Genomic DNA, 27,974 nt, shown 5'->3' on the forward strand with positions numbered 1-27,974 from the left:
GATGGTGGTCAACTGTACGAAGAGGGTCAGGATCTGAAATTCCCCATAGGTTGCTGCACGGAATGGCCCAGAGACTCCCAGGAGTGTAGCTGGTCTAAAGCCTACTGACGCACTAGCTCCTTGGACTATGGCCATAGGCAGGCACTTTTGGGGTAAGTGTAGAACAGGGGTTTGTAACTGGGACAGGTCCATGGAGCAGCTCCAGTTGAATGCACAATATCTTGTGTATGGATAAGAACATTTTTCTGGGGGGATTTTATCATATTTTAAAGAGGTCCTCAACTCCTTCGATTACCCTGCCCTCTCTCCCCCATCCCCCCCGCCCCAAAAAAGGTTAAGAAACCGTGTTGACGCTAGGGCTCCTGGACTCCTTCTTAGACTAAGAAAACTGGTGAGAAGTGGGGGAAGGCGATGAATCTCCTAAGAGAGGGAGAACTTGTAGCTGGTTTACAGTCGCGCCGGGGAGGCGGGGGTGGGGGGGGGGATGTTCAGGGAGACTACAACTCCCAGAGATCCGTGCGGCAAAGCCCGAGCTTATTGGCCAGTAGGAAGGACCATCTCCTAACGTGACACAAGCAAAAGCCAATAGACAGGGGGCATTGCCGAGCTTGCCCGGCCACAGGTCACCTATCAGAGGCCTGGGAGCGAATGCTTCCGATACTCTCTCAGGGCTTTGGGTCCGCGGTTGTTGATCCAGCTCGGCCCCTTGGAGGGTGATTTTCTGTGGGGCAGTGAGACCAAAGGTATTTTGTTTCCACTGCTGCCCGTCCTGGCGGGTGTGGGGAGGCTGTGGGTTGGCGGGGAGGGAGGTGGAGGGACCAGCACTTGGGGGCAGGGTGGAAGACACCCAGGTGTGAGGAGAAGGATGAGGGGCCCGCGTGCGAGGGCTGGCGGATGCCGACGAGCCAGGGGTGGGTTTAAACCAATAAATCTGTCCCTGTGACTCGTGAGTGGCGCTTCAGGGAACATATGCTAAGGAAGCCCTCCAAAATGAAGAAAATGCTTTCTACATAAAGACCTTTATCACAGCGTTATTTATAATAGGATAAAGTTGGCTACGACCAGGTGTATCAACAGTGAGGAAAAATTGTGCAGCTTCATTAAGTGAATATTAAGTGGCTTTCTAAAAATAATTTTTAAAATTTTTGAATAACATGGGAAGATGCTAATATATAACGTTAAGTGAAAAAATCGTGATACGAATTGTGCAGTTATGATTGAAAAAGTTTAAAACTGCGTAGAAAAAAGTGGAGAAATGTCATGATTTTGTTTGGATGAATTTTTTGTGTGTGAATTAACTTTTTACCTTTCTTGTGTGTTAATTTTTTTTTAAATAAGTGTAAAGAACTTGAAATTATTTTATAGTGGATACACAGTAAACTTAGAAAAACAAGTTGAGGGGTAGGTACTTCTGTTTCAACCTAGTGGAAGTGCTCCAGTTCCCCTAGTCCCCTCAATTCTCACCGAGTGTCTTTAAAGAAGATTAAAAACAGATAAATTAAATGGTCATAGACCGAGCTCCAGGTCCTGGTTCTGACCACCTCTCCCCTGAACTAATACAGTGGGCTTTTCTCCCCTTAAAACACCAAAGGCTCCTGATTTCAGAAGTCTTGTAGTCTGAGAGTTAAGAGACGAACAGGTATATAGTTAGCTTCAGGCAAAATTTAAATATTTTAAAAGATACAGAATAAGTGGGGAACTGTTGAAGGTCAGCCTTTGTCTGCTTGGCTCTCTGATCGATCACAGCAAGGCTGTCTACTGCTTCGGCTTTAACTACCAACTCTAGGACAGTGACTCCCAAATCCTTAACCTCTGACTGTCGAAGGTACATTGCTACCCTATAGACATCTTAAATGAAGCACATCTAATATTAAATTTATCACACGCTACATACCCTTCGTACTTTTGAAGCTTGTTCTGCCTTCTGTATCTCTGAATAATGGTTCAACAATTTCACAAGAAAAAATTTGCATGTTATCCTTAATTCTCCTTTCTTCCACACCACTCACATCCTACCTTATGTCATTATCTTTTCCATCTGCCTTAGAAATCTCTCTTGCATCTGACCCTTTTTCTCTACTAAGTAGCTACAAACTTGGCTCACTTTCTCATTGTGACATTCAAACTTTCATGGCCCCTTACTAAAGTTGTCAGCTTTCTTCTTTCTCGGATCCATCCTGCACGTTGTCATGTGAATGTGTGCTGGTTCTTTCAAGTTCCCCAGCAGGCCCTTTATGATTAAAGAGATAAGGTTGGAAAGGTATATCAATATCAGATAATATAAGGCTTTAAATGCCTTGCTAAGACATTTTGAAAGAATTTATTTTATTTATTTTATTTTTTTTTTTTTAAGATTTTATTTATTCATTTTTTCCCCCCAAAGCCCCAGTAGATAGTTGTATGTCATAGGTTCACATCCTTCTAGTTGCTGTACGTGGGATTCGGCCTCGGGTTAGACGGAGAAGTGGTGCCTTGGGGCGTGCCCGGGATCCGAACCCCGGGCCGCCAGCATCAGAGCACGCGCACTTAACCGCTAAGCCACGGAGCCGGCCCAAAGAATTTCTTTTAGATATGTAGACTGTGGAGACTCATTAAAAGGTAACTGAGCAGAAGAGCAAAATGACCAGAGCTGTGATTTTATTTAAAGATAATTCTGTAACCACACACAGCATCCGGGCTCTGTGAGAAAGAAGAGACTGGTATCAAGAGGCCCTCTCCTTGTCCTACCCTACTGAAAGGGAGAGGTGGTTAGGACCTGGACTAGCAATGGAGTAGAAAGGATTGGCACAGATTTTTGAAATATTGTTAGGTTTTTGAGAAAAATAGGCCAGATTTCTTCTTGTTACTAAAGATGAAAATATTGAAATTAATTCTTCTAAAAATCTCAGTAACCATATCATGTTTGTTTTTCCCTCATTCACAAATCCTTACCTTGTGTTACCCCTGGCCACACACACCCTCAATAACATTAGACTGACTTGGGTTGCCTAAAACATATCATATGAATTGGCTTTGATATAATTGGCCCATTAGGAATTTTCTTTGCCAGGAAAATGTATCATGCATTATTTATCAATAAAAGTCTTTTAAAAGTGCATAAGTAGATATTAGGGGAAAACATATTATCTTATGTAAGAGCAGTGGGTTAGAGATGGCAGTTTTCTTCATTACTAATGACAGGGGACTTATTTCTCCCTTTAGCAAGCCACTGCAGAACCACTTAATCTGACATCATGTGTAGAAGCATAACAGACCGTTCCTTCTTAGTAAAAGATTCTAAGAGCCAGGACAAAGCTAGCAAAGTAGGAGAAAAAAATTGCAGGTAAGTTAAAAGCAAATCACCAGGCAGTTTGGTAGAGAATACATTTCTTTGGATTTAGGATCTGAAGGTGACTTCTCAAGTCCTGTACTACTCAGTAAAACAGGATTGAAAAACGTCCATTGGATTCAGTGACATGGATGGCACTAGTGGCTTGGTGAGAGCTGTTTTAGAAAAGAGAGAGGAATGGAGTCAATTTGGAGTAGCTTAAGAACAGAGTGGTGAAGAAATGGACACTGCAAGTTTAGACAATTCTTTGATAGCTAATAAGATTAAATATCAATTTAAATATGTTTATTGATCATCGTATTATTTTGTAAATTGCCTGTTGATGTTCTTTGGCCATTTTTAAATTTAGGGTGTTTGTCTTTTTAACTGGTTTATAAGAGCTCTTTATAAAGTAAGTATTTTTTACATTTAAATCTCTGTTTTCTTGCAGTTAACAAAAGGACTTTTTGAATACATGCTTATAAAAACAATTTTTTCAAAAAATAAGTAAATAAGTAAAGAGGGTCCCACCTCATTTCAGTGTCCACCATGAACAATTTGGTGTGTATCATTCCTGATTTTTTTCTACATCTTTATGTAAATATACACAAACACACATATGTATGGACATATAGGGGTAGATTTTTTTTTTCAAAAATAGGAGCATACTAGATGTTTTATTGTCTTGGTGAATTTCACTGCTCTATCTGGGGGAGATTGTTCTATATCATTACTCATGGAGCATCCTTATTTTTTATTCAGCTATTTCCATATTGGTATACGTTTAGATTTTTCTATTACAAAGGATGCCGCGTTGAACATCCTTATATGTATACATGCGCGTGTTTGAGTATTTCTATAGTAGTGTAAAAAGTCTTTTTTGTTATTGTTAAATCTCGTATATTTTTGTTTTATACATCTGGATCTTTAATCCATCTGGAATTTATTTTGTTGTAAGATGTGAAGGGCAAGTTTCTTCACTTTTTGAATCTTCAGCTTTGTTGTTTCTGAAATAAGAATAATGATGCTTCCCTCACAAGACTGTTGCAAGGATTGTATCGAGTCCTAAGCGACCAGCACCGTGTGTGGTGCACACTGGGCATGTTTAGTCCCTTGATCTCCTTCTCATTTGGCCAGAAAATTCAGGTAATATCTAGGTTGTGTTTATAGAATATGGTCTGTTTTTGCATTTTCAGTAACAATGTTGTCCTGATTTCCTTTGTTTTTGATATGTCTTACATTTCACAGAAAGACTAACCACAAAATTTTACCATCAAAATTGACGGAAACCAGTAAGGTTCTACCATGTTTTAAATTGGTGACAAATTGGAATTTAAGTGTTGCCTTTTGCTTTCCCTTCAGTGTTAAGAATAAAGTGAAATAAAGCACACTGGCAAGAAAGAGTCAGATGTGAGCAATCTAAAGGAGGAATATAGATGAAAGAAAGCTATTGAAAGACTTAAAAATGAGATTCTTTTAAAAAAATCTTGGATCCTTAATTGCAATAAAAATTATTATTCTGTCAAATAACGTGATGAGTTTTGGAATTAGATTTTGGCATTTAATGTTATAAGATTTTAGTCTTGATGCACACTTCAATACTATATGTAATCGTTACGTAATCTATTTACAAAAAGGCTTTGAGGCAGCCACCTCCTGTATTGATCAACTTCGTAATGAGCTGACTCATTTCAGGCTTTAAGTGCATCTTGCATTTGTATTTTATTGGCTCTCTCCAGTTCATCATAGCATCATCTTGGGGTTATATCCAAAAGTTGTGATTACAGTAACTTAAAGAGACACAGGATGAGTAGTCAGAATGCACGTGTTTCTTGTTTACCTGATTCCTGTGAGTGGTTTGAAATTTTGAACCAAGAACTGCTACCATAAGCATTGCTATTGTTTTGCCTAAAGTACTGATTTTTACTGTCCTGATTTGTGATCAGTGAAGTTTGAATTAGAGGTGCCCCAAAAATATGTTTTGGCTGCATAAATGGCCAAATGTAAAAACCAGTATTCCTAAAAGGCAATCATAGAATGAACCTGTGGAACAGAAGAAAAATCTGAAATTTTCATCCCTATTATTGAAATTTATTATTAAAACATTTTGGTAATTAGGTTTCCAAAAATTAATCTTATGTTATAGGAAAAATACTTTCTCAGCAATGCTAGCTCCTGGATTATGTGTGTGGTCACCATGCTAGACGCTTTCAAGGCTAAATAGCCACTTCTTTCAGCTGGGATTGTGGAGGTGCAAGATATTTTTGGGTACCTCATTTTTATTTAACACTTTTTTCCTTCATTCTCTTTTTCATTATCATATCTGGACTGAAGATGATTTATCGTGAATGTTACATATAATTTTAGAGATTTCCCACCTTGTGAAAGTGGGAGCTGACAGCTTCACTGTCTGCCTTTGATTCCTTCTCACAACTTGTGAATAATTCTGTTAGGATGTTTACTTAAACGACTCATGGCCAAATGGAATTTAAAAATTAAAAGTTGAATATAGTTCTTAAAGATTTTTTGTTTAATGAATACTAGTATAATGAACAATTTTACCAAGATTAGAATTAGAATTAATTTCTATCACTGTGCTTTATATTTTTATTTAAATTTTTTTTTCGTGAGGAAGATTAGCCCTGAACTAACATCTGTTGCCAATCTTCCTCTTTTTGCTGAGGAAGATTGGCTCTGAGCTAACATCTGTGCCCATCTTCCTCTTTTTTTGTGTGTGTGTGGGATACTGCCACAGCATGGCTTGATGAGTGGTGCGTCGGTCTGCGCCTGGGATTCGAACCTGGGAACCCTGGGCCGCCGAAGTGGAGCACGCGAACTTAACCACTAGGCCTGCCCTATTTAAATTTCATAAACATCTCTTGGTCAAAAAGAATACAGTGGTGTTCTTTAAATTCTCTAGCCAATATACTCTTTGTTAATATCAGCTAGTCTGTTTCTCAATAAGTCATCTGTGTGAAAGTTCTTAATTGTTTTCATGCTAAAATTAATCTTTCACTGTCATTTATAATTGCAACATTTTATTCTTACAGCCATTATTATACATTTACTTATCAACTCACTGATAGAATTTTGAAATAGAATGTACCTGAGGCAATTTTTTCCTCATTAAATAAAAGATGCGTATCGTGTTTGTCTGTATTAAAAGTGAATATTCAGGGCCGGCCCTGTGGCTTAGCGGTTAAGTGCGCGTGCTCTGCTGCTTGCGGCCCGCCCAGCGCGCACCGACGCACCGCTTCTCCCACCATGCTGAGGCCGCATCCCACATACAGCAACTAGAAGGATGTGCAGCTATGACATACAACAATCTACTGGGGCTTTGGGGGGGAAAATAAATAAATAAAATCTTTAAAAGTGAATATTCAGACACTCTAACTTATCCAGATGGTAAGTTGGATAAGTTAGAATATCCAACTTGTTCCCGTTACTGCCTTATTCTCATTATTGACCTTATGTATCTTAAGTATGTGTGGACACGCACGGTCAGGGATGCTAGAAATGACAGAGCGTTAGGCATTGGGCTATTGAGTTTTCCAAAGGCTGAAATTGAAGCTAAATAGTAGATTTTGGCTGAATATTGAAGCAGAGCCAACTTTTGGTGCATCGCAGCGTGAAGCTCACTAAGGCAGCCATAAACCAAGTTCTGTACGTAAGATGATTCAAGGAAAGGTTTTGATACTGTGGCACTGACATAGAATCTACATTATAATAATCACCAGAAATAAAGATGTTGTTTTTTTCCTTGAACTACCCTAGGAAGAAAACTTTTGATTATTGCTAAATTCTCCATTAGTTTTATGAAATGTTAAAATTATATCATATAGATATATGATTTATCAACATTATTTGTCCTCATGATTTAAATGATAGTGTGAGTTCTTTAAGACCTGGAAACTTGTGCTGATATGTATGGTTGCTTATCCTTTTTAAGTCTTGTGTGTGTGTGTGTGTGTGAGGAAGATCAGCCCTGAGCTAACATGCATGCTAATCCTCCTCTTTTTGCTGAGGAAGACCGGCTCTGAGCTAACATCTATTGCCATTCCTCCTCCTTTTTTTTCCCCAAAGCCCCAGTAGATAGTTGTAGGTCATAGTTGCACATCCTTCTAGTTGCTGTATGTGGGACGTGGCCTCAGCATGGCCGGAGAAGCGGTGCGTCGGTGTGCGCCCGGAATCCGAAACCCGGCCGCCAGTAGCGGAGCACGCGCACTTAACCACTAAGCCACGGGGCCGGCCCCTGCTTAACCTTTAAAAAAAAAAAAAAATCATATAGGAAATGAGAAATTCTAGTATACAGCTGCATTTGGACTGTATGGATCAGTCGGGAAGGGAAATAAATATCTCTTAGTATAATATTCCCAATTGTTTCAGTTGTTTCTTAAGAGGCTGGATTATTTAACAGCCTTAGAAAGTATGTCCAAATATAGTCCAAAGGGGCTTTACTGACTCAGTATTATAAGAGCCTAAAGTAACGAAAATGTAATCAACACAACCCCTGGCAATACTGTGACCCAATTGCAAACTCCTTATGTGATGTAGTGGATGCAGAGCAATCCATCTGAAAATACTTGCTGGCACTTGTAAAGTGTGCTAGGAACTGACAGGCAGAGAAGTTAAGTCTAGTTTCTGCTCTCGAGGATTTTGTATGATAGTTTGTGGAAATGAGATATAGTACGTGAAAAAGGAACTGGTGAGTGCAGGTAATAAACCGAAGATGTCACATGATGGTTTAGACTGTCAGGGCTGTGGGAGTTCATAGGAGGAAAGTATCACTTTTGGCTGGATGATTAAGGAATGCCTCTCAGAGGAGATGGTATTTAAACTGGGCCTTCAATTTATCTGTCAGTTATTAAGTGTGTTGAATGGGCCAGGCATTGTAACAATGAAGATTAATAAATAGAAATGAGTCTGGAGAGATAGGTAGGTCCAGATTGGGAAGGAGTTTGAATGCCAAACTGAGGAATTCAGACTTTATCCTATAGGCCAGTAGAACTGTCCAGCAGAACTTTCTTCGATGATGGAAATGGTCTCTTCTGCTCTGTGCAGTATAATAGCCACCAGCCACATGTAACTATTGACCACTGAGGAACTGGATTTTTTAAATTTTAATTAAATTAACGTAGCGCATATGGCTACCAGCTACTGTATTGAACGAGGCAGCTATAGGCAGTAGGTAGCATCTGACAATTTTTAAGCTGATAAATGATATACTTGGGCATTTTAAGGTTGGTTTTGTACAAGATGGGCTGGAGAAAGATGGACAGATTAGAGGTAGGGAGACCAATTAGGAGGAGACTATTGCAGTCATCTAGGTTTAGGGTAATAGTGATCTGATTCAGGATAGTGCTAGTGGGAGTGACAAGAAGGACTGGATTCAGAAACAGTTCTAAGAATTAATAAGACTTGGTGACTGAGAAGGCAGGAGGGAGAGAGGTGAAACTGAGTCCTTAGTTTCTAGCCTGAGTGAATAAGAATGGTGTTAGCATTGACATAAATTGAGGAGCTGACGTTGAGAGCAAAAAACTTTTTTTTTCTTTTATACATGTCAAATTGGAAATGAATGTGGGCAGGGCTAATATTAGCCATAACGTAAAGCCTAACGTATATTTGAATAGCATTGTAGCTCAGCAAAGAAGCCAGGAGAAGAAATGCAGATCTGAGAGTAATAAACATAGGAGATGATAATTGAAAACATGAAAGTGGGTGATGTTAGAAGGAAGAAAAAGAGAAAAGTGATGAGAACTGAGTACCAAACTTCTTGGCTCTATCCACATTTAGATAAAAATCAGAAACAGGCAGAATTCCCACCTATGGGGGAATCTGAATACATTATGGTACATACACTCTGTGGAATACTTTGCAGCTACTGATGCAGCTGTTTAAAAGACTGAGACAGATCTATATTACTGACTTGGAAAGGTGCCCATGATTTAAAATAAATTAGTAATATGTAACATATAATCCCTGTTGGAATTGTTGGTCATTTTTTGAAAACCCCTTCCTAATTTGGGAGGAATCTCCCTTTGTGTGAGTCTTGGTGGGAGGCAGAGCCCCGGCCACTGTTATGGAATCTTTTGTGAGGAAACCCTTCCTCTCCCCATCCTCCTGGCTGCTAGAGCAAGAGTATGTGAGCTCAGCTTAGCCAGTGGATGGCTTCTCCCCACCTTCCCCCACCATTCTGAATCTTAGGCAATTGCCATCCATTGAAGAGGCAGTGAAGTGAAGTTAGATTCTGAGGCGCTGATGTGTCCGGAGAGGGTGGCAGCAGTGGTTTATTCTGCCTAGCCTCACTTGGTTCCTGGTTGTTTTCTGAGCCTGGTTCTTGAGCCTTCTTTTTTGCTTAAGTTAGCCAGAGTGGTTTCTGCTATTAGGACCCAGGAACTCTGACTTATACCCCATTTTTTGTTTAAAAGAAAAAACTTAGCACATATAAAATTCTCTGTGTTTTTTTATAGGTTTTTTTTTATAGGTTTCTTTAATAGTTTCAAAGTCTACACACCAAATTGTTTTTTTGTGTGTGTGTGTGAGGAAGATCGGCCCTGAGCTAACATCTGCCAATCCTCCTCTTTTTTTGCTGAGGAAGACTGGCCCTGGGCTAACATCCATGCCCATCTTCCTCTACTTTATATGGGATGCCGCCACTGCATGGCCCAACAAGCAGTGCGTCGGTCGCGCCTGGGATCCAAACCAGTGAACCCCAGGCCGCTGCAGCAGAGTGCGTGCACCTAACCGCTTGTGCCACCAGCGCGGCCCCTACACACCAAATTGTTAACAGTGACTTTATCAAGGATTTGAGATTGGGCGGGGGGGGGTAGGAGGAAACATTTAGTTGTACTTTAGACACTTCTGGTTGTTTGAATTTCACCGCAGTAGGCGTGTACTTTTTTAGTAATTTAAATGTCTGGAAAAAAACTTAAGAATGAAAAAATTGAAGATAATACTTGCCTAACCTACTTTACGTTATTGTGAAGGATTGTTGCAAAGAGCAAATGCAATAGGGAATATGAAAATGTTCTGAAAATTATTAAGTGCTATTTGAATATGATGAGGTAGCATAGCAATAGTGACTTTTGAGTGTCATTTCAGTAGAGAGATAAAAGCCATTTTGAAGGGAGTTGAGGAAATCAGTGCTAATACAGTCAGGGATGTAATATCAGTCATTCATTGATTTGGTAGTGAAAGGAGAAGAGAAACTAGATAGCAAAGGAGATTTTTCTCAACTTTTTCATTTGAAAATTTCCTACCTTAAAAGTTGAAAGTACCATGAATAACGACACAGCCTCAATCTAGATTCAACAATTATTAACATTTTGTTACATTTGTTTTACCTCTCTGCCTATCTATATAAAATTTTGTGGGTTTTTTTTTTTTTGCTAAACGATTTGAAAGCAAGCTGGAGGCATCATGACACTTAACCCCAAATACTTCAACATGTGTATTTGAACAATAAAGACATTCTCCTATATAACCACAATACATGTTCCCGTTTAAGAATATTAATAGCCTCATATCTTTTACTCTCCATTTCAGATTCAGATTTCCCATTTCTAAGAATACTTATTTTTTTATAGACAATTTTATTTCCTCAATTCAGGATCCAATCAGAGTTTATACATGGCATTTGCTTGTTATGGCTCAGTAGTCTCTTTTAATCTGACACATTCCTCCTGTCCTTGTAGCCCTTCACAGTATTGACCTGTGAAAGGTCTAAGCCAATTGTCTTATAAAATGTCCTATAGTCTGGATTTGTCTAATTATATTCCCATGGTATAACTTTCCTTCTTAATTATTTCAGAAAACCTTAATCAGAAAGGATGGAGTTGGGAAAAGGACAGCTTCTCAGGACCGGGCTGAATGCATTGCATCAAGCAGTACACCCAGTTCACGGCCTTGCCTGGACTGATGGGAATCAGGTAGTCTTGACTGATTTACAGCTTCACAGTGGAGAGGCCAAGTTTGGGGACTCAAAGGTCATTGGACAGTTTGAACATGTGTATGGCGTGTCCTGGGCCCCACCTGGTACAGCTGACACGCCTGCTCTGCTCGCTGTCCAGCACAAGAAGCATGTCATTGTGTGGCAGCTGTGTCCCAGCACTACGGAGACAAGCAAATGGCTGATGTCTCAGACCTGTGAGGTTAGAGAATCACACCCTGTCCTTCCCCAGGGCTGTGTGTGGCACCCAACAAGTGCTGTGCTGACCGTGCTGACTGCACAGGACATCTCCGTTTTCCATAATGTTCACTGTGACAGTTCCCAGGTAAAAGCAGACCTCAGCACCCAAGGCCTCATTCACTGTGCGTGTTGGACCCAGGATGGCCAGAGGCTGGTGGTGGCAGTAGGCAGCAGCCTGCTTTCTTATATTTGGGACAGTGCTCAGAAGACTCTTCACAGGTGCTCCTTCCACCCACTGTGTGATGTGGACAGCTATGTGCGCTCCATTGGAGCCACTGTGGACTCACAGGTTGCTATAGCCACTGAACTTCCATTAGACAAGATTTGTGGCTTAAATGCCTCTGAAACCTTTTACGATGTGCTGCCTAGTGGTGAAGACACTTGTGTGTATACTTTACCACTTAATAATGAAGTGCCCTCTGTGGATAAGGAGGCATTCACTTCTGAAACAAATTCTGAAACATCAGTTTCTGCATTTTCTTCCTCTTCAGATCCTCTGGATCTAACTCATATACGTTTCAATAGATCTAAGTCTGAGGGTAGTTCTCTTATTTGTCTAAGAAAAAAGGACTACTTGACAGGAACTGGCCTGGATTCTTCACATTTGGTCCTGGTGAGCTTTGGGAAAGATGTTACCCAGACCAGAAAAGTCACTATTCCAGGCATTCTGGTTCCTGATCTAATAGCATTTAATCTTAAGGCACAGGTAGTGGCAGTGGCTTCCAATACTTGTAATATAATTTTTATCTATTCTGTCGTTCCATCATTTATGCCGAACATCCAGCAAATTCAGTTAGAGAGTAGTGAAAGACCAAAAGGCATATGTTTCCTGACAGACAAATTATTATTAATTTTGGTAGGAAAACAGAAATCCACTGACTCGGCGTTTCTTCCTTCTTCAGCGTCTGCTGAGTATAGCATTCGTTTGCTTGTTAGAGAAGTAATGGTGGAAGAAGAGTTCCCAACAGCATTGAGTGACGACCAGAGTGGCTGCTCTGCTTTCAGTGCTCTGTTAAATAAAGCAGGTACAAAAAAGCTAATTGAAAGTCTTTCCCCAGATTTTGGTCACCAAAACAGAGGGCTCTTGTTAACAGCTAATGGCAGTAGTCAAAGTGGAAGGCCTGGAACAACCCTTATTAAAGAAATCAAAAGTCCCCCATCCAGGATCTGTGATGGCTCCATAGCCCTAGAAACTCTAGGGGCTGAGCCTATTAACTGGTCAGTAACACCACCCAGACCCAGCAGCACACCAGACCACACCAGCACCCCAGAACCTCCTAATTTGCCTCCAGGAAAGAACTTACAAGAGGAAAAGGAAATTTATCAGCTCTTGAAGGAACTGGAAATTTTATCTAGGAACCTGACTGAAGTGCAGCGATGTCTTTCTGAACTCACAGACTTTCTACGTAATGGAAAGAAATCCTCTCCAGTGTATCCACTCTCTCAGGATCTGCCTTATGTTCACATCGTTTACCAGGTAACATTTCCTTTGAGGAGCTACCACTATACATAAAAGCTCCTGCCTTGAGTCGGGGTACTGCAAGAAAAATTTGTTAACGAGGAAGATGGTGTTCTAATTAAACTTCACTGAACTGGGCATGTTATAGGCAAGTTGTTATACCTTTCCAGGTTGGTTGCCTACCAACCAAATGGGCGCACACACCAGTATACGCTGATTTTATCGTGTGCGTGGTGCGAAAACATGAATGATTGCACTCATTCTGGCAATTTATATTTTGGAAAAAAATTTTTTTATTGTGCTATTCATTGTGAAAACTTTTTCCTTATGCAATGCAGACACTATTCCATTTATAAGAAAGGTTATATTCATTACAAATTTTTTGTGTGTGTGTGAGGAAGATTACCCCTGAGCTAACATCTGTCGCCAATTCTCTTTTTGCTGAGGAAGATTGGCCCTGGGCTAACATCGTGCCCGTCTTCTTCCACTTTATGTGGGACACCGGCACAGCATGGCCTGACAAGCAGTGCATTGGTGCGCGCCCGGGATCTGCACCCCAGGCTGCCGCAGTGGAACGCGCACACTTCACCGTTATGCTACCAGGCCGGCCCCCATTACAAATTTTTAATGCATCTATTTATGCATGCATATACAAACATATAATATTACATAAATGGGATTATATCATATTTGTTTTTATCATGAACACATTTTTCCTCGTTGAACTTGGTTGGTTCTGCCCCTCCTCCCCATAACTCACTATAATTAACAGCTTAATGTGGATCCTTCCATATTTTACTTTGTACTTACATAGTACACAGATCTTTGTATACATAGGTATATAGGTGTGGGGGGAGGGTGAGTGGGGAGGACGAGAGGACGGGTTGATGGTGGAGGTGGTGGTTTGTCCTTGTTTTACAAAAATGGGGTCATATGGTGCACTCTTTACTTCATGCTGAGAGCATGCTGTTTTTTCATCTGTTCCCTTGTTATGGACGTTCACTTTGTTTTCAGTTCTTAGCCACTCCAAATAGTGCTGCAGTAGTATTCTTGTATGTATCTGTTTATACTCGTACTTTGATTTCTGTTGGGTTGGTTCCCAGAAGTGGAAGTGCAAATTTGAAGAATATATGTGTACGTTTCTACTTTTAATAGAGTTGCCAGATTGCCTTTCAAAGATTTTTTTACTTAACAATGCATCATCGGGACTGGCCCAGTGACGCAAGCGGTTAAATGTGCGTGCTCCACTGCAGCGGCCCAGGGTTTGCCGGTTCAGATCCTGGGCACGCACCGACGCACCACTTGTCAGGCCATGCTGTGGCAGGTGTCCCATATAAAGTGGAGGAAGATGGGCACGGATGTTAGCCCAGGGCCAGTCTTCCTCAGCAAAAAGAGGAGGATTGGCAGATATTAGCTCAGGGCCAATCTTCCTCGCCAAAAAAAAAAAAAAAAACAATGCATCATTACATGCCTACTACGGTCCTTTTCCTCACATCCTCACCAAGCCAGGTGTGAAGTAGTATTTAAGTTTTATTAATTTATATTTCTTTTACTATTAGTGAATTTGAATATGTCTTCATGTTTTTTGCCAATTGAATGTGAATTGCCTATTGCTTATTTTTTCCTATTGAGTTTATCAGTTTATAAGAGGTTTTTGTGTATATATATATATATATATATGTATTTTTTTTTTTATAATTTTATTTATTTTTCCCCCAAAACCCCAGTGGATAGTTGTCATAGTATGTCATAGCTGCACATCCTTCTAGTTGCTGTATGTGGGATGCGGCCCCAGCATGGCCAGAGAAGCGGTGCGTCGGTGCGCGCCTGGGATCCGAACCCGGGCCGCCAGTAGCGGAGCGTGCGCACTTAACCGCTAAGCCATGGGGCCCACCCAAGGTTTTTGTATATTAAAGAAACTTATATATTATTTTATATATATAATTTATATATTATATATGTAAGAAGTTAATATACATGTAATAGTCTAGATTTTCTTGCATTATTTTACTGTATTAGTTTTAACGTTTCAATTTTTAATTTTTAATTAAATTTTTGGGTACAGTCCACTTTTATTTTCTGGCCAATAACCAGTTGTGCTAGCAACATTATTAAAAATCCACCTTTATCCCACTGAATTTGATCTGCCACATTTGTCATATATAAATTTATGTATAGTGGGATCTAATTCTTGATTCTCCATGCTGCAACTACGGTAATTCTGATCTCTTTATCTAACACTTTACCAATACCACACTGATTTGATTACTGCAGACTTATATATGTTCGTTTTAAAAGATATTTGCAGAAAATTGGTATTGAAATCAGTGATAAATAATATGTAAATTACTATTTAATTTAGAATAGTCCAGAAGAGGTATTTTAATTAGTTTTTTCTTACAACTACTACTCTTTGACCAATTCAAGGATATAAGTTTTTAAAAGAACCAAAGAATAGTTTAAAACTAAATTAATTTTTTTATTATAAAAAATTTCAAACACATAATAGAATACATTTTTTATTGTGAAAAATCGTAAACATATAGAAAGACTACATAATGAAACCCTATTTATAACTATCACCTGGATTTAATGATTGTTAACATTTTGCCATAATTGCTTCACTTTTTTTTGTTTACTAAAATATTTCAAGTAGAGATGTCATGGTATTTCATTCATAAATAGTTTGATGCCGTTCTAAAATGTAAGCACATTTTCTTTAATTACCACAATACTATTACTTGATACTACTTGATAATATGTGACAGTAATTACTTAATATCATCTAATACCTAGTCCTTATTCAGATTCCCCAAATTGTCTCCAAAATCAGTTAAATCATTTATTTATTTATTTATTTATTAATAAATATTTATTTAGTGTGTGTGTGCGCACACGCGTGTGCGCACAAGAAGAAGATCAGCCCTGAGCTAACATCCATGCCAATCCTCCTCTTTCTGCTGAGGGAAGACTGGCCCTGAGCTAACATCCGTGCCGATCTTCCTCCACTTTATATGGGACGCCACCACAGCATGACCTGACAAGCGGTGTGTCAGTGCACGCCCGGGATCCGAACCCGGGCCACCAGCAGCGGAGCGCGTGCACTTAACCGCTACGCCATGGGGCCGACCCCTAAATCATTGATTTAAAAAAAAATTTTTTTCAAATTAATTTCACAACCACATTAGGGATCTTAGTTATATCATGTACCAATGCTAACTGAAACAATATTTTTTAACAGGATTTTTGCCACATTGTCTTCAGCCAAAACAGATATTTAAATAGTTTTATTTAATTACATGAAGTTTTCTATAAATCGTTTTCGGTAAATAGATGTTTGATTTTTAAAAATTATAGTATTTATAAATGTGAAATGTTTGGATGTTTTTCCTTCCATGACTTTTTAAATAATTTTTTTCTTTTTTCCCTTTTTATTTCTCTTTTTAAGTAGGTAATTCATTTACTTGTTTTAAAAAGCAAAACAGTATTTTAATAGAAAGGTATATACTGAAAAGTCTTACTCTCACCCCATCCCTGCTCAGCCTGTTCTCCCTCACTTTCTATAGGTAACCATTTTTACTTTTATTTCTTTATGCACATACTAGCAGATCTTACTATATATTTTTATTTTCCCTTTTGTTACACAAAAGGTACTATATACAGTGTTGTGAATCTTTCTTTTTCCATTTAATAATATATCCTTGAGAACTCTCCATATCACCACACAGAGCTCTTTTTCATCCGTACAGTACTTTTTTTTCCTAATTACAAAAGTAATATATGCTCATTGAAGAAAAATATTTAACCAACATACAAATATTCAATGTTGAAAGTAAAAACTCTCCATAATCCAACCCTTAGAGAAAACTACAGATATAGTTTGTTGTAAATACTTCCATTTCTTCTGTGCATTTACTAAAACTTTTGTCAGTCTAAAAGATACAATATCTAATTGTTTGATTTTGTTTTTCTTAAAATAGCTTATTTTATCAAACAATAATATACTTTTATTTTTAAACATTTATAAATGTGAGATTCTGTATTTTTTTAAGTAAAAAGAAATTGTTTTTTTGCGTTTTCAATTCCTCTGTTTCTCAGTTTATAATGAGCTAATCCAATCAAGCTGTTATAAGTAATTACCTCTGGTGGGTAGGATTTTGGGGACTTTACTTTCTGCATTATAAATTTCTGTTTTACTTTTTTATATTGAACATATATACTGTGGGGGAAGAGGGAGAATCTCCCTCTGCCCTTTCCCTTAAGGTTCTTATGGCTGGCCAAATAATTAACAAGACAAGTTAGCAGGAGAAAATAATACCAAGTTTAATAACATGTATACATGGGAGAAACCAGGGAGACTGAGTTTCTCAACACAATAGCAGAAATTCTTGTCTTAAATACCATCTTCAGCTAAAGACAAAGGAGGATGTTAGGGGTGGGGGGAGTCAGTTACAGGAGATTACCACTAAAACACAGTAAACAAGAGTAAGGTTATTATGCAGATTTAAGGCCTCACCTTCCTCGTGGTAAGTTTCTAGAAATGAGGTCATCCCCCCTCTTCCCAATACAGAGAGGGAGATACCTTTACAAATGGAGATTTCCCTTATAAATGTAAACGTTTGTCTGGCAACTCCTTGCAGGGCCATCTAGAGAATGTGGCCAGAGAGACAGAATTTTTGATAAGATGGGCTTGTTGGTGCCTTTCCTATTGTAACATCTATTTTACATTATATAACAGCCATCAGATAGTAACTCCTTGGGCCGGCCTGTGGCTTAGCAGTTGGGTTGGCGTGCTCCGCTGCTGGCGGCCTGGGTTCGGATCCCGGGTGTGCACCAACGCACCGCTTCTCCTGCCGTGCTGAGGCTGCGTCCCACATACAGCAACTAGAAGGATGTGCAGGATGTTAGCCCAGGGCCAGTCTTCCTCAGCAAAAAAAGAGTAGGATTGGCAGATGTTAGCACAGGCTGATCTTCCTCACAAAAAAGAAAAAAAAAAAAAAACTTTTTTTTTTTTTTTTTCTTTTTGTGAGGAAGATCAGCCCTGTGCTAACATCTGCCAATCCTCCTCTTTTTTTGCTGAGGAAGACTGGCCCTGGGCTAACATCCCTGCCCATCTTCCTCCACTTTATATGGAATGCTGCCACAGCATGGTTTGCCAAGTGGTGCGTTGGTGTGCACCCGGGATCCGAACCGGCGAACCCTGGGCTGCCACAGCGGAGCGCGCGCACTTAACCACTTGCACCACTGGGACAGCCCCTATGTCAAATTCTTTAGGCAGTTAGTGGGGGAGGTCAAATGTCCGTCAGAGAAAACAGTCAAGGTAAAGAGATATATTTCAGGGTGGCCAAATCTTATCTCCCACAATACCTTTTGTAATGAGAAAACTAAAGGAAAAAAAGCAAAATATTCAAAAGAAAGAAATTATATGGGAAATAATTTCAGAATTATTTCAGAAGCCCCATTTTATAAGAGCTAAATGATTCCAGTCATGCGTCGCTTAACAAGTCACTTAACAACAAGGATACGTTATGAGGAATGCATCATTAGGCGATTTCGTCATTATTCAAACATCATAGAGTGTGCTGAAGGGGAACAAAATTTGCCTGCCCAAAATGTGTCTCTGTAACATGAGGATTATTTTAGGCTGATTATTTTTAAGAAACAAAGGACTCAGAAAGTTTTTCTTGTTACCTCCCCTTAGCTACCTAAAAGAATTCAGATTAGAAAAACCAGTCTCAGGAAGAAAGCTTAACCTTAGTGTAACACGAACTAGGTGGTGGACAAGGGAGGAACCTAGAAAGCCTGTTTGGTGGGCTCCCTCTGTGTTCTTCTGTTTCTGTGCAGCCAAACACTTGTTTTCCAAATGTTTGCTCCTTTTCACCCACCTGTGAATTGCCTTCCTTCTCTTTGAAGTCCCTGACTCTCCCCACCCACAACATCTTTTGTCTTTAGCTGAGGATGGAATTTAAGGTGAGGGCTTCGGCCATTTTGGTAAGTTACTCTGTTTTCCTGGTTTCTCCCATGTATACACGTTATTAAACTTTTGTTTTTCTCCTATTAATGTGTCTCATGTCAATTTAATTCTTAAACCAGTCAGAAGAACCTAGAAGTGTAGAGGAAAATTTCTTCCATCCCTGTGGTACTTACACAAACCTAGATGGTATAGCCTGTTATACACCTAGGCTATATGGTACTAATCTTATGAGACCACCGTCGTATAGGCTGTCCGTGGTTGACTGAAACGTCATTATGCAGTACACGACTATAGTTGCTTATGGCCCTTACAGTTTATTCACGTCACAACTTTTATTATTATTTTTTTTTTATTTATTTTTTTTTTTTAAAGATTTTATTTATTTTATTTTTTGCCCCCAAAGCCCCAGTAGATAGTTGTATGTCATAGCTGCACACCCTTCCAGTTGCTGCATGTGGGACTCGGCCTCAGGATGGACAGAGAAGTGGTGCCTCGATGCGCACCCGGGATCCGAACCCGGGCCGCCAGCATCGCAGCGCGCGCACTTCACCACCAAGCCACAGGGCCGGCCCCGTCACAACTTTTAAAATGTTATTAGTAGACATATCTTTGAGTTGTTCATCCTGCCACAAATGGAGTACTATTTATCTTTCATCATTAAAATTGTTTGTCAGGAGTCAGAAAATGAGCAGTGATAATTTTAACGATAAAATGAGTTGGACACCTAACTTACTTATAAGTTATAAAACTATTTTTTAAATTCTTGTATGAAGATATTGTTTCGAACAGTATATAATTAGTAGTTCTTTTTTATTCTTTGCTCTATGATTGTACCTTTGGACTCTTTTTTGTGTGTGTGTGAGGAAGATCAGCCCTAAGCTAACATCTGATGCCAATCCTCCTCTTTTCTTTTTGCTAAGGAAGACTAGCCCTGGGCTAACATCCATGCCCATCTTCCTCTACTTTATATGGAACCCTGACACAGCATGGCTTGACAAGCAGTGCGTCAGTGCACGGCCGGGATCCGAACCTGCGAACCCCGGGCCGCTGAAGGAGAGGGCACGCACTTAACTGCTGCGCCAGCGGGCCAGCCCCCTTTGAACTCTTCATGTGTCTTAAATTAGAGCTATAATTGTTTTATATTTCCTTCAGGATATTTGAAACCATTTTTAAAGATGAGTTAATTTTTAATATGACTTTTTTTTTTTTTTTTTTTTCTGAGGAAGATTAGCCCTGAGCTAACATCTGTGCCAGTCTTCCTCTACTTTATACGTGGGTCACTGCCACAGCATGGCTGACAAATGGTGTAGGTCTGTGCCTGGAGTCCAAACTCACGAACCGGGGCTACTGAAGCAGAACTCGCCAAACTTTACTACACCACGGGGCTGGCCCCTTAATGTGACTTTTTAAAATTTAAAAATCATTTTCATTTGTACTTTTTCTAAGCTAAGTGAATTTTGACCACAGTTTGTTTATTTTCCTTATGCAGATCCTCTGCTACTCCACCACTTAGGGCAGTCTTTCTTGGCATTTTTTTCCCCAGTAAAGAAAGTGTGATGTTTCACAGTTGTATCTAAAACAGTCAAGCAATTGTTCCTCACCATTGGATTGTGTCTCTCAGGCTGCCATCCATCGTCCTATAGTGTTATTAGTCGTTTCCTCGGAAAGCCATTTCCTAGTGAGAAAGACACGACCCTGGGGAAAGAGCAGAGCAAAAGGAAAAGTAAATTAGGGGGCTGTTTTGTTCTCATCCTTTAGTTGTGTTAAAAAATGCAGCAAAAAGCTCCTTATTTAAAACTAAAGTCTAGGTGATAGTGGTAATAGATAAGGATTTTAAAAAACTATTTACACATTCTATTCTTAAGAAATGTTAACTCCATTGCTTCTTCAATCAGTTTAACAACTTTTACTTTTGTATTTGAAGAAATTTTATTATGTAGGTCCTGTTGTTGAAAAAAGAGCTGTGCTCCTCTGCAATGGCAAACTAAGGCTCAGCACGGTTCAGCAGACTTTTGGCCTCTCTCTTATTGAAATGCTGCATGGTAGGTAAAATTCAGAAATTGACCCTACCCGGTACCCCCTCCCTCTACCATCTATTGTGTAACTTTCATTGGTAATGAAAGTGAGGTCTACCAACAATTTAGTGATTCATTAGATAGTTAACAAGTATTATTAATTGCCTACTGTATGCCCAGGCCTTTTATAGGTGCCAAAACACATGGAGAATATCAGTTCTGCCCTTAAGGAACTTATAGCCTCACTGAAAAACCTAAATATACACACGAACAAACTAAAAAAAGAATTACGAAGCAATATATTAACAACTGCAAGGAAATGACATAAAAACCTCATATATCCCTGTTGCATAAACATAAAGATCATAGCAGCATTGCAGAGTATTTCTTGAAGGAGTTGTCATTTTAATATGCAGCAGACACATGATGACATGGGACTGAGTCATGCCCATGTTCTATCAGATGCGGAGCGTGGTTGTTTCCTTATGCCGCCTCCTTTCCACGGTAGCCACTACATTGAACATTAGATTTTGTTTCATTTTTGCCCCCTTAACATTGTAGTATCAGCATTTTTCGTTTTGACACATGCATTTATGGTATTTCATAATTGTCGTTTTTACTGGGTGAGGTTAATATTCCATTCTGGGTGTACCATATTTTACTTTGCTGTATTTCCTTTGACACTTAGGTGGTTTCCAATTTTTCACCATCATAAGTAACACTAATAAAAACCTCTCTGTATAATTTGCATGTTGTTTTTGGAAAGTGTAGATTTTCAGTAGTGAAATCAAAAGGTGAGACACAGTAGACTTGAAAGAACCAGACAGGGCCAGCCCCGTGGCGTAGTGGTTAAGTGTGTGCGCCCCACTGCTGGCGGCCTGGGTTCGGATCCCGGGCGCGCACCAAGGCACCGCTTGTCAGGCCATGCTGTGGTGGCGTCCCCTATAAAGTGGAGGAAGATAGGCACAGATGTTAGCCCAGGGCCAGTCTTCTCAGCAAAAAGAGGAGGATTGGCATCGGGTGTTAGCTCAGGACTGATCTTCCTCACAAAAAAAAAAGCAAGAACCAGAGAAGGTCTAAGCATGTGCTACACTAGTGGCCCTAGGTTACCCTGGAACAAACCATTCAGGATTATCTGGACCATTCCAGTCTAGCTCTGGTCAGCTCAGCCTCCTTGGGTGTCTAGAGGTTGGTATGGTTCTAAAGAATAAAGAAAGTTCCTCCATAGAGTAGCTGTTCCTAACATCACGTAGTTTCTGGAGAAACTGCTTAACAGCATGTAGATAAGATAGGGACACTCCACACACAACCCTGCATACATGTGTGCACACATGCAGACACAAGCCCATATGTATAGCCATGAGTGATAAATTCTTAGCCTGGGTGAAAATGTATGTCCCTTAGCTGTGCCTAAGTCATCAGCGTCCCCTTCCTGCCATATAACCTGACCCTAAGTAATATTCAGTCCTTCCATCTCCCCATTCTCTGTAAAGTCTTGTGATGATCAGGTTCAGTATTATCAAGTACTGCATTCTTACCCTCAAAAAAATCATATTTATCATATTTTTCTTTATAGAATAAGATAAGATATCCTCAATTGCCTATGTGTTTTTTTTACTTTGCAGACTCCCACTGGATCCTTCTCTGTGCTGATAGCGAAGGCTTCATCCCATTAACTTTCACAGCCACACAGGAAATAATCATAAGAGATGGCAGCCCCAGGTCAAATGTCTACAGAGACTCTTTGTCTCAGAGCCTTGATCCTAGTCCTTCTCTTGAAGTCTTTAGAGACCTTACTGCCCAAAGTGTAGATACCACTGGCTGTTCTAACCATTTAGGCAGTATGGCCTGATGTTGTCTGCAGAGCATTTGCGGCATAGCTTTTCAGATGAAGCCATTACAAACGAGATCTGTTTTCCACTGAGGATCCTCTCCAGGATGTGCACTGTCGCTCAGAGGTGAAGCACTTGCTGTGGTTGGCTTGGCTGCTTTTCCCCCTTTCCCCCCCAGGCTGAGGCTTACTGCTCTACAGCAGAACTCAGTCTTTGTTCGATGGCTCAGAAAGTGGGTGTTTATGTATTCATGACTGTGTGGTTTTGTCTAAGGGCAAAATTCCCAGAACAAAACCATATTATGGTGCCGTATGGTTTTTGTTTTATGGTTTCTCTGAGGCTTTCTGTCCCTTGCCCAAAACTGTTACAGCTGTCTTAGAAGCACTTAAAAGCTACCTCAGCATTGTTAGAGATGTTTTTCTTGGCTTAAAGATGAGGGTAAGGCGTACTGGAGAACATATGCTCCTGCATATCCTTTTTACCCCAAACCAGCAATAATCAGCGGAGCTCAAAAGGAAGACAAAAAAACAATTGATTTCTGCTCCCAGGGCTACTCTGAACAGGAAGTAGTTCTACTGTTGGCTGGACCTCGCAGGAGTTAAACCTAACCCTCTTGCTTCCTTAGAAAATTCTGTCTTACAGAGGTCCAGATACTCTTAAAAACTGGCCCTGGGCAAATTTCAAATGAAATTTCAAGTGCCTTGACCCCTCTGGAGCCCACCTGTGTGCTGATGTCACTAGTACAATGCCGAGCACAGGTGAGGCCTGAGGCATGATTCTGTGCTGTTGCCACTCCTGATCTTCTCCCTGATAAGCTTCTTTTTTAGTTTGGAGATCATAAAAATGTCCTATTTTTCTCCCACTAATCAACTTCCTTAGTTAAATTGTCACTGTAATTTTGATATTTCCCCCCCCCATTCAAGTCTTAGAGACCAGCAGAGTCTGTGAGAGACAGTATTTCAGAAAGTTGTAAATTTCACTGAATCTGAGGTAGTTCTAAAAAGTACAGTTTATTATAATTATGGGCCAAAGCGCCAGCTTAGTATAGTGGAAAGAGCCCTGATTCCAACTTCAGAGAGACACACCGCTTCTCACTGCCTTCACACAGAATCATAAATTTCTATTACTGCAGCATAGCGAAATGATCAGTGTGTGGCTAGTCAAAGCACATTTGTAGATAAATTGTTTCAACCATAGAAGCTCCATTAGCACATATGCATCTTTTTATCCCCCTTTCCTTTGAAATTATCTGGAAAGAAATATTTTGTACCCTTGGGGACTCCTGTCTGTCTGTTACGGTTTATGAAGATGGAGCTGGGATAGGAAAGAAGCGAGGGCCCATTTTGTGGTTCAAATGCATTAGAGAGCTGCTGGGATAATGGAAGTGGAGGCCACTTGTCTGTCATCAGTTGCCTGAGAGTGGTGGCTGAGGACAGTCTGAGGCCTGGCTCCATTTGCAAAGGAAGTGTCGGGTGGGATGAAAGCACACTACTGTGAAGCCTCAGGAGGGGACCTGGGGACCCTGTAGTGAGATCCATGTGGCTGTCTCAAGATGGATGTTATAATCACCATTTCACTGGTCAGAATCCTGTGGATGAGTCTTCAATAAAATCACTAATGGTTGTTATGGCTGTCATGAATGTTTTGATGGTATTTTCTTCGTGATTAGTGCTGGTATAGAAAAATGTTCTTGATTTTATGTATGTGTATATTGTCTCTGTATTTTTTCTTCTGGTGGAGAGTCCAGAATATAAATTATTTATTTCTTTACAACAAATGTGATTCCATGACAACTCGCATACAAAAGATGTTTCCTTGGCCTCTGCTATTATTATAGTCATTGGAACAGTAGAACATAATCCAGTATTTGCTGGCTTTGTAGACAGGGAGATAAGAGCTAAATTCTTTACTTGTTCAGTAAACAATAATACTAAACTTATTGTTTAATGTTGTATTGAGAATATTTTGCATAAAGAAAGACATTATTTAAAAATTCCATTTTGCGCCCAAATTTTTATAAATTTTGTATGGGTATTATTTGATACATGTGTCGGGGGAAGAGGGAGAATCTCCCTCTGCCCTTTTCTTTAAGGTTCTTATGGCTGGCCAAATAATTAACAAGACAGATTAGCAGGAGAAAATAATATCAAGTTTAATAACATGTATATATGGGAGAAAGCAGGGACGCTGTGTTTTTTAACACAATAGCAGAAATTTTTGTCTTAAATACCATGTTCAGCCAACGACAAAGGAGGATTTTGGGGGTGGGGGAAGTCAGTTATAGATTACCACTAAAGCACAGTAAACAAGAGTAAGGTTATTATGTAGATTTAAGGCCTCACCTTCTACATTTATAAGCCTCTAGAAATGAGGCCATCCCCGTCTCTTCCCAAAACAGAGAGGGAGATACCTTTACAAATGGAGATTTCCCTTATAAATGTAAATGATTGTCTGGCAACTCCTGGCAGGGCCATCCAGAGAATGTGGCCAGAGAGACAACTTTTGATAAGATGGGCTTGTTGGTGCCTTTTCTATTGTAACCTCTATCCTATATTATCTTTACAGCCATCATGATAGAAGATCTGTTCCAGGAAGGAGCCACCATGTCAAATTCTCTAGGCAGTTAGTGGGGGAGGTCAAATGTCCCTCAGAGAAAACAATCAAGGTAAAGAGATATATCTTAGGATGGCCAAATCTTGATCTCCCACACATGCAACATATATATAAAGTACAGGAAGGCTTAATAATAAAATGAACTACCTACCACCTAATTTAAGAACCAAAACATTACTTTTGAAACCATTCAAGCTCCCTGTGTGTCCCTCCTGGATCCTTCTCCACAGAGGTAACTCTACCCCACGTAACTACTCCGTTGATTGTTATAATTATCATTTCTTCATTCCTTTTCTTTCTTTTTATTTTTTTTTTATTTACTTTTGTATGTGTGAGGAAGATCAGCCCTGAGCTAACATCCATGCCCATCCTCCTCTTTTTGCTGAGGAAGCCTGGTCCTGGGCTAACATCCGTGCCCATCTTCCTCTACTTTATATAGGACACCACCACAGCATGGCCTGACAAGCGGTGCGTTGGTGCGCGCCTGGGATCCGAACCCAGGCCGGCAGCAGGGGAGCGCACGCACTTAACCGCTACGCCATGGGGCTGGCCCCTTCTTTCTTTTTAAAAAGGAGTTTCACCACAACCACATATATACATTGGCCTCAACAATATAATGTTTATTTTCCCTTGTTTTTGAGCTTTACACAACGGTATTATATTGTATATAGTCTTCTACAACTTGCTTTTTTTCACTCAATATTGTTTCTAAGATTCATACTTCTATGTGTATGTTCTATTACTTTTGCTGTTTTGAGTTATCAGAATTTACCTGTTTTCCTGCCGTGCACATTTGGATTGTTCCTCCTATAATTTTTGCAATTATAAACAATACTGCTCTGAATGTTCTTGTTAAATGTCTCCTGGTGCAGGTGTCTTTTACCTAGGTATGGAATTGCTGGAGCACAGGGTGTGAGTAAATTCAAATTATTTTCCGAGGTGGTTATATCTGTCTTCACTCCCAACAGCAAGGTATCAGAGCTCCTATAGTTCTACATGCTCAAGGCTGCTTAATCTATGACACTTTAGTAGTTTTAAATGGCTTCTCATTGTGATCCTAATTTTTACTTTCAGACCTCCAGTGAACTTGAGCATCTTTCATGTGTTTATTGGCCATTCCAGTTTTCTCTTTTGCAAAATGCCTGTTCATGTCTTTTGCCCAATTTCTACTGCGTTGTCTTTTTCTTGTCGAGTTGTAGGGACTCTTTATATATTCTAGATGTCGCTAATATATGTGGCTAATATCTTCACCCAGTTTGTGACTTGACTGTTCCCTTTCTTTATGGTATGTTTTGTTGAACAGACATTGTTAATTTTAATGAAGTCATATTTATCAATCTTTCCTTTTATGAAAGTTTTGTCTTTCACATTTGTTTCTTTTTTTCTCTCCCCACAGCCCCAGTACATAGTTGTATATCATAGTTGTAGAGTTGTAGCTCTTCTATGTGGGATGCTGCCTCAGTGTGGCCTGATGAGCGGTGAGTAGGTCTGTGCCCAGGATCCAAACCGGCGAACCCCTGGCTGCCGAAGCGGGAACGCGCGAACTTAACCACTACGCCACCAGGCCGGCCCCTCACGTTTGTTTCTTTAATCAGCGTTCTGTTGGGTACTTGAGGAGGACATTCTGTACATCTCCTGAGTTTTCTCTCTGTCTAGCTCACTCCTCTCCAATATTCTGTCCTACAAACTCTGGCTACTTCGGTCTCCCCAAACTCATCTTCTCAACTCAGGGAGTCCTCTGGGCTCCAAATGGTTCTCTTCACTGTCATCTGGAAACTCGCAAGGCAATACATAAGCTGGAGCAGTCAGAAGATTAATCTCATTTGTTTCTGATTTCTCAGAGATTACTCCTTCGTTGCCTGATGCCCAGTGTCTTGAAAACGGTTGTTTCATATATTCTGTCCAGTTTTTTTGTTGTTTTAGCCAGGAGGCTAGATCTAGTCTCTACTACTCCATCATGGCCAGAAGCAGCAGTCTTTCCACATCTTGTTGATTTATTCCTAGGTACTTTATATTTTTTGTTGCTACTCTTAATAGCTTTTAAAAATTATATTATATAACTGTTGCTGGCATGCAAAAATGCAATTTGTTTTTGTTAATTTTATATCCAACTACCTTGCTGTGCTCTTACTAAGTCTAATAATTTATCTGTAGATTCTTTTGGGTTTTCTATATAGGCAATCATATCATTTACAAAATGACAATTTGGTTTCTTCCTTTCTAAATCTTATACTATTATCTTATTGCACTGGCTAGATCCCCTGATGAAGTGTTGAATAGAAGCAGTGATATTGGGTATCCTTGCTTTATTCCTGATTTTAAAGGGACTATTTCATCATTAAGAATGATGTTTGCGGGGCCGGCCCAGTGGCGTAGCGGTTAATTGCGCACACTTTGCTGTGCAGCCCGGGGTTTGGATCCTGGGCGCGCACCAAAGCACCGCTTGTCAAGCCATGCTGTGGCGGTGTCCCATATAAAGTGGAGGAAGATGGGCAGGGATGTTAGCCCAGGACCAGTCTTCCTCAGCAAAAAGGAGGATTGGCGACAGATGTTAGCTCAGGGCTGATCTTCTTCACAAAAAAAAAG

General features: G+C 39.9%; 1 protein-coding gene across 4 annotated transcripts; it reads left to right on the forward strand.

Annotated features, from left to right (window-relative positions):
* The first annotated feature begins 98 nt into the window (after nucleotides 1-98).
* WDCP (WD repeat and coiled coil containing) lies at nucleotides 99-27,956 on the forward strand. Of its 4 annotated transcripts, none has more exons than XM_058551711.1 (4): nucleotides 99-152; nucleotides 11,118-12,972; nucleotides 20,853-20,970; nucleotides 22,569-24,411. In XM_058551711.1, exons 2-4 carry the CDS (start codon nucleotides 11,137-11,139, stop codon nucleotides 22,793-22,795), a joined length of 2,181 nt encoding a protein of 726 aa, XP_058407694.1. In that variant the 5' UTR covers nucleotides 99-152; nucleotides 11,118-11,136; the 3' UTR covers nucleotides 22,796-24,411. The 4 variants fall into 4 exon arrangements, with proteins under 4 accessions (XP_058407694.1, XP_058407695.1, XP_058407693.1 ...); XM_058551712.1 differs by lacking the exons at nucleotides 99-152; nucleotides 22,569-24,411 and adding exons at nucleotides 660-743; nucleotides 25,341-27,956; XM_058551710.1 differs by lacking the exon at nucleotides 99-152 and adding an exon at nucleotides 660-743.
* The last annotated feature ends 18 nt before the right edge of the window (nucleotides 27,957-27,974 follow it).

The sequence above is a fragment of the Diceros bicornis genome, chromosome 12 (assembly GCF_020826845.1).
Source record: "Diceros bicornis minor isolate mBicDic1 chromosome 12, mDicBic1.mat.cur, whole genome shotgun sequence".
Classification (NCBI taxonomy): domain Eukaryota; kingdom Metazoa; phylum Chordata; class Mammalia; order Perissodactyla; family Rhinocerotidae; genus Diceros; species Diceros bicornis.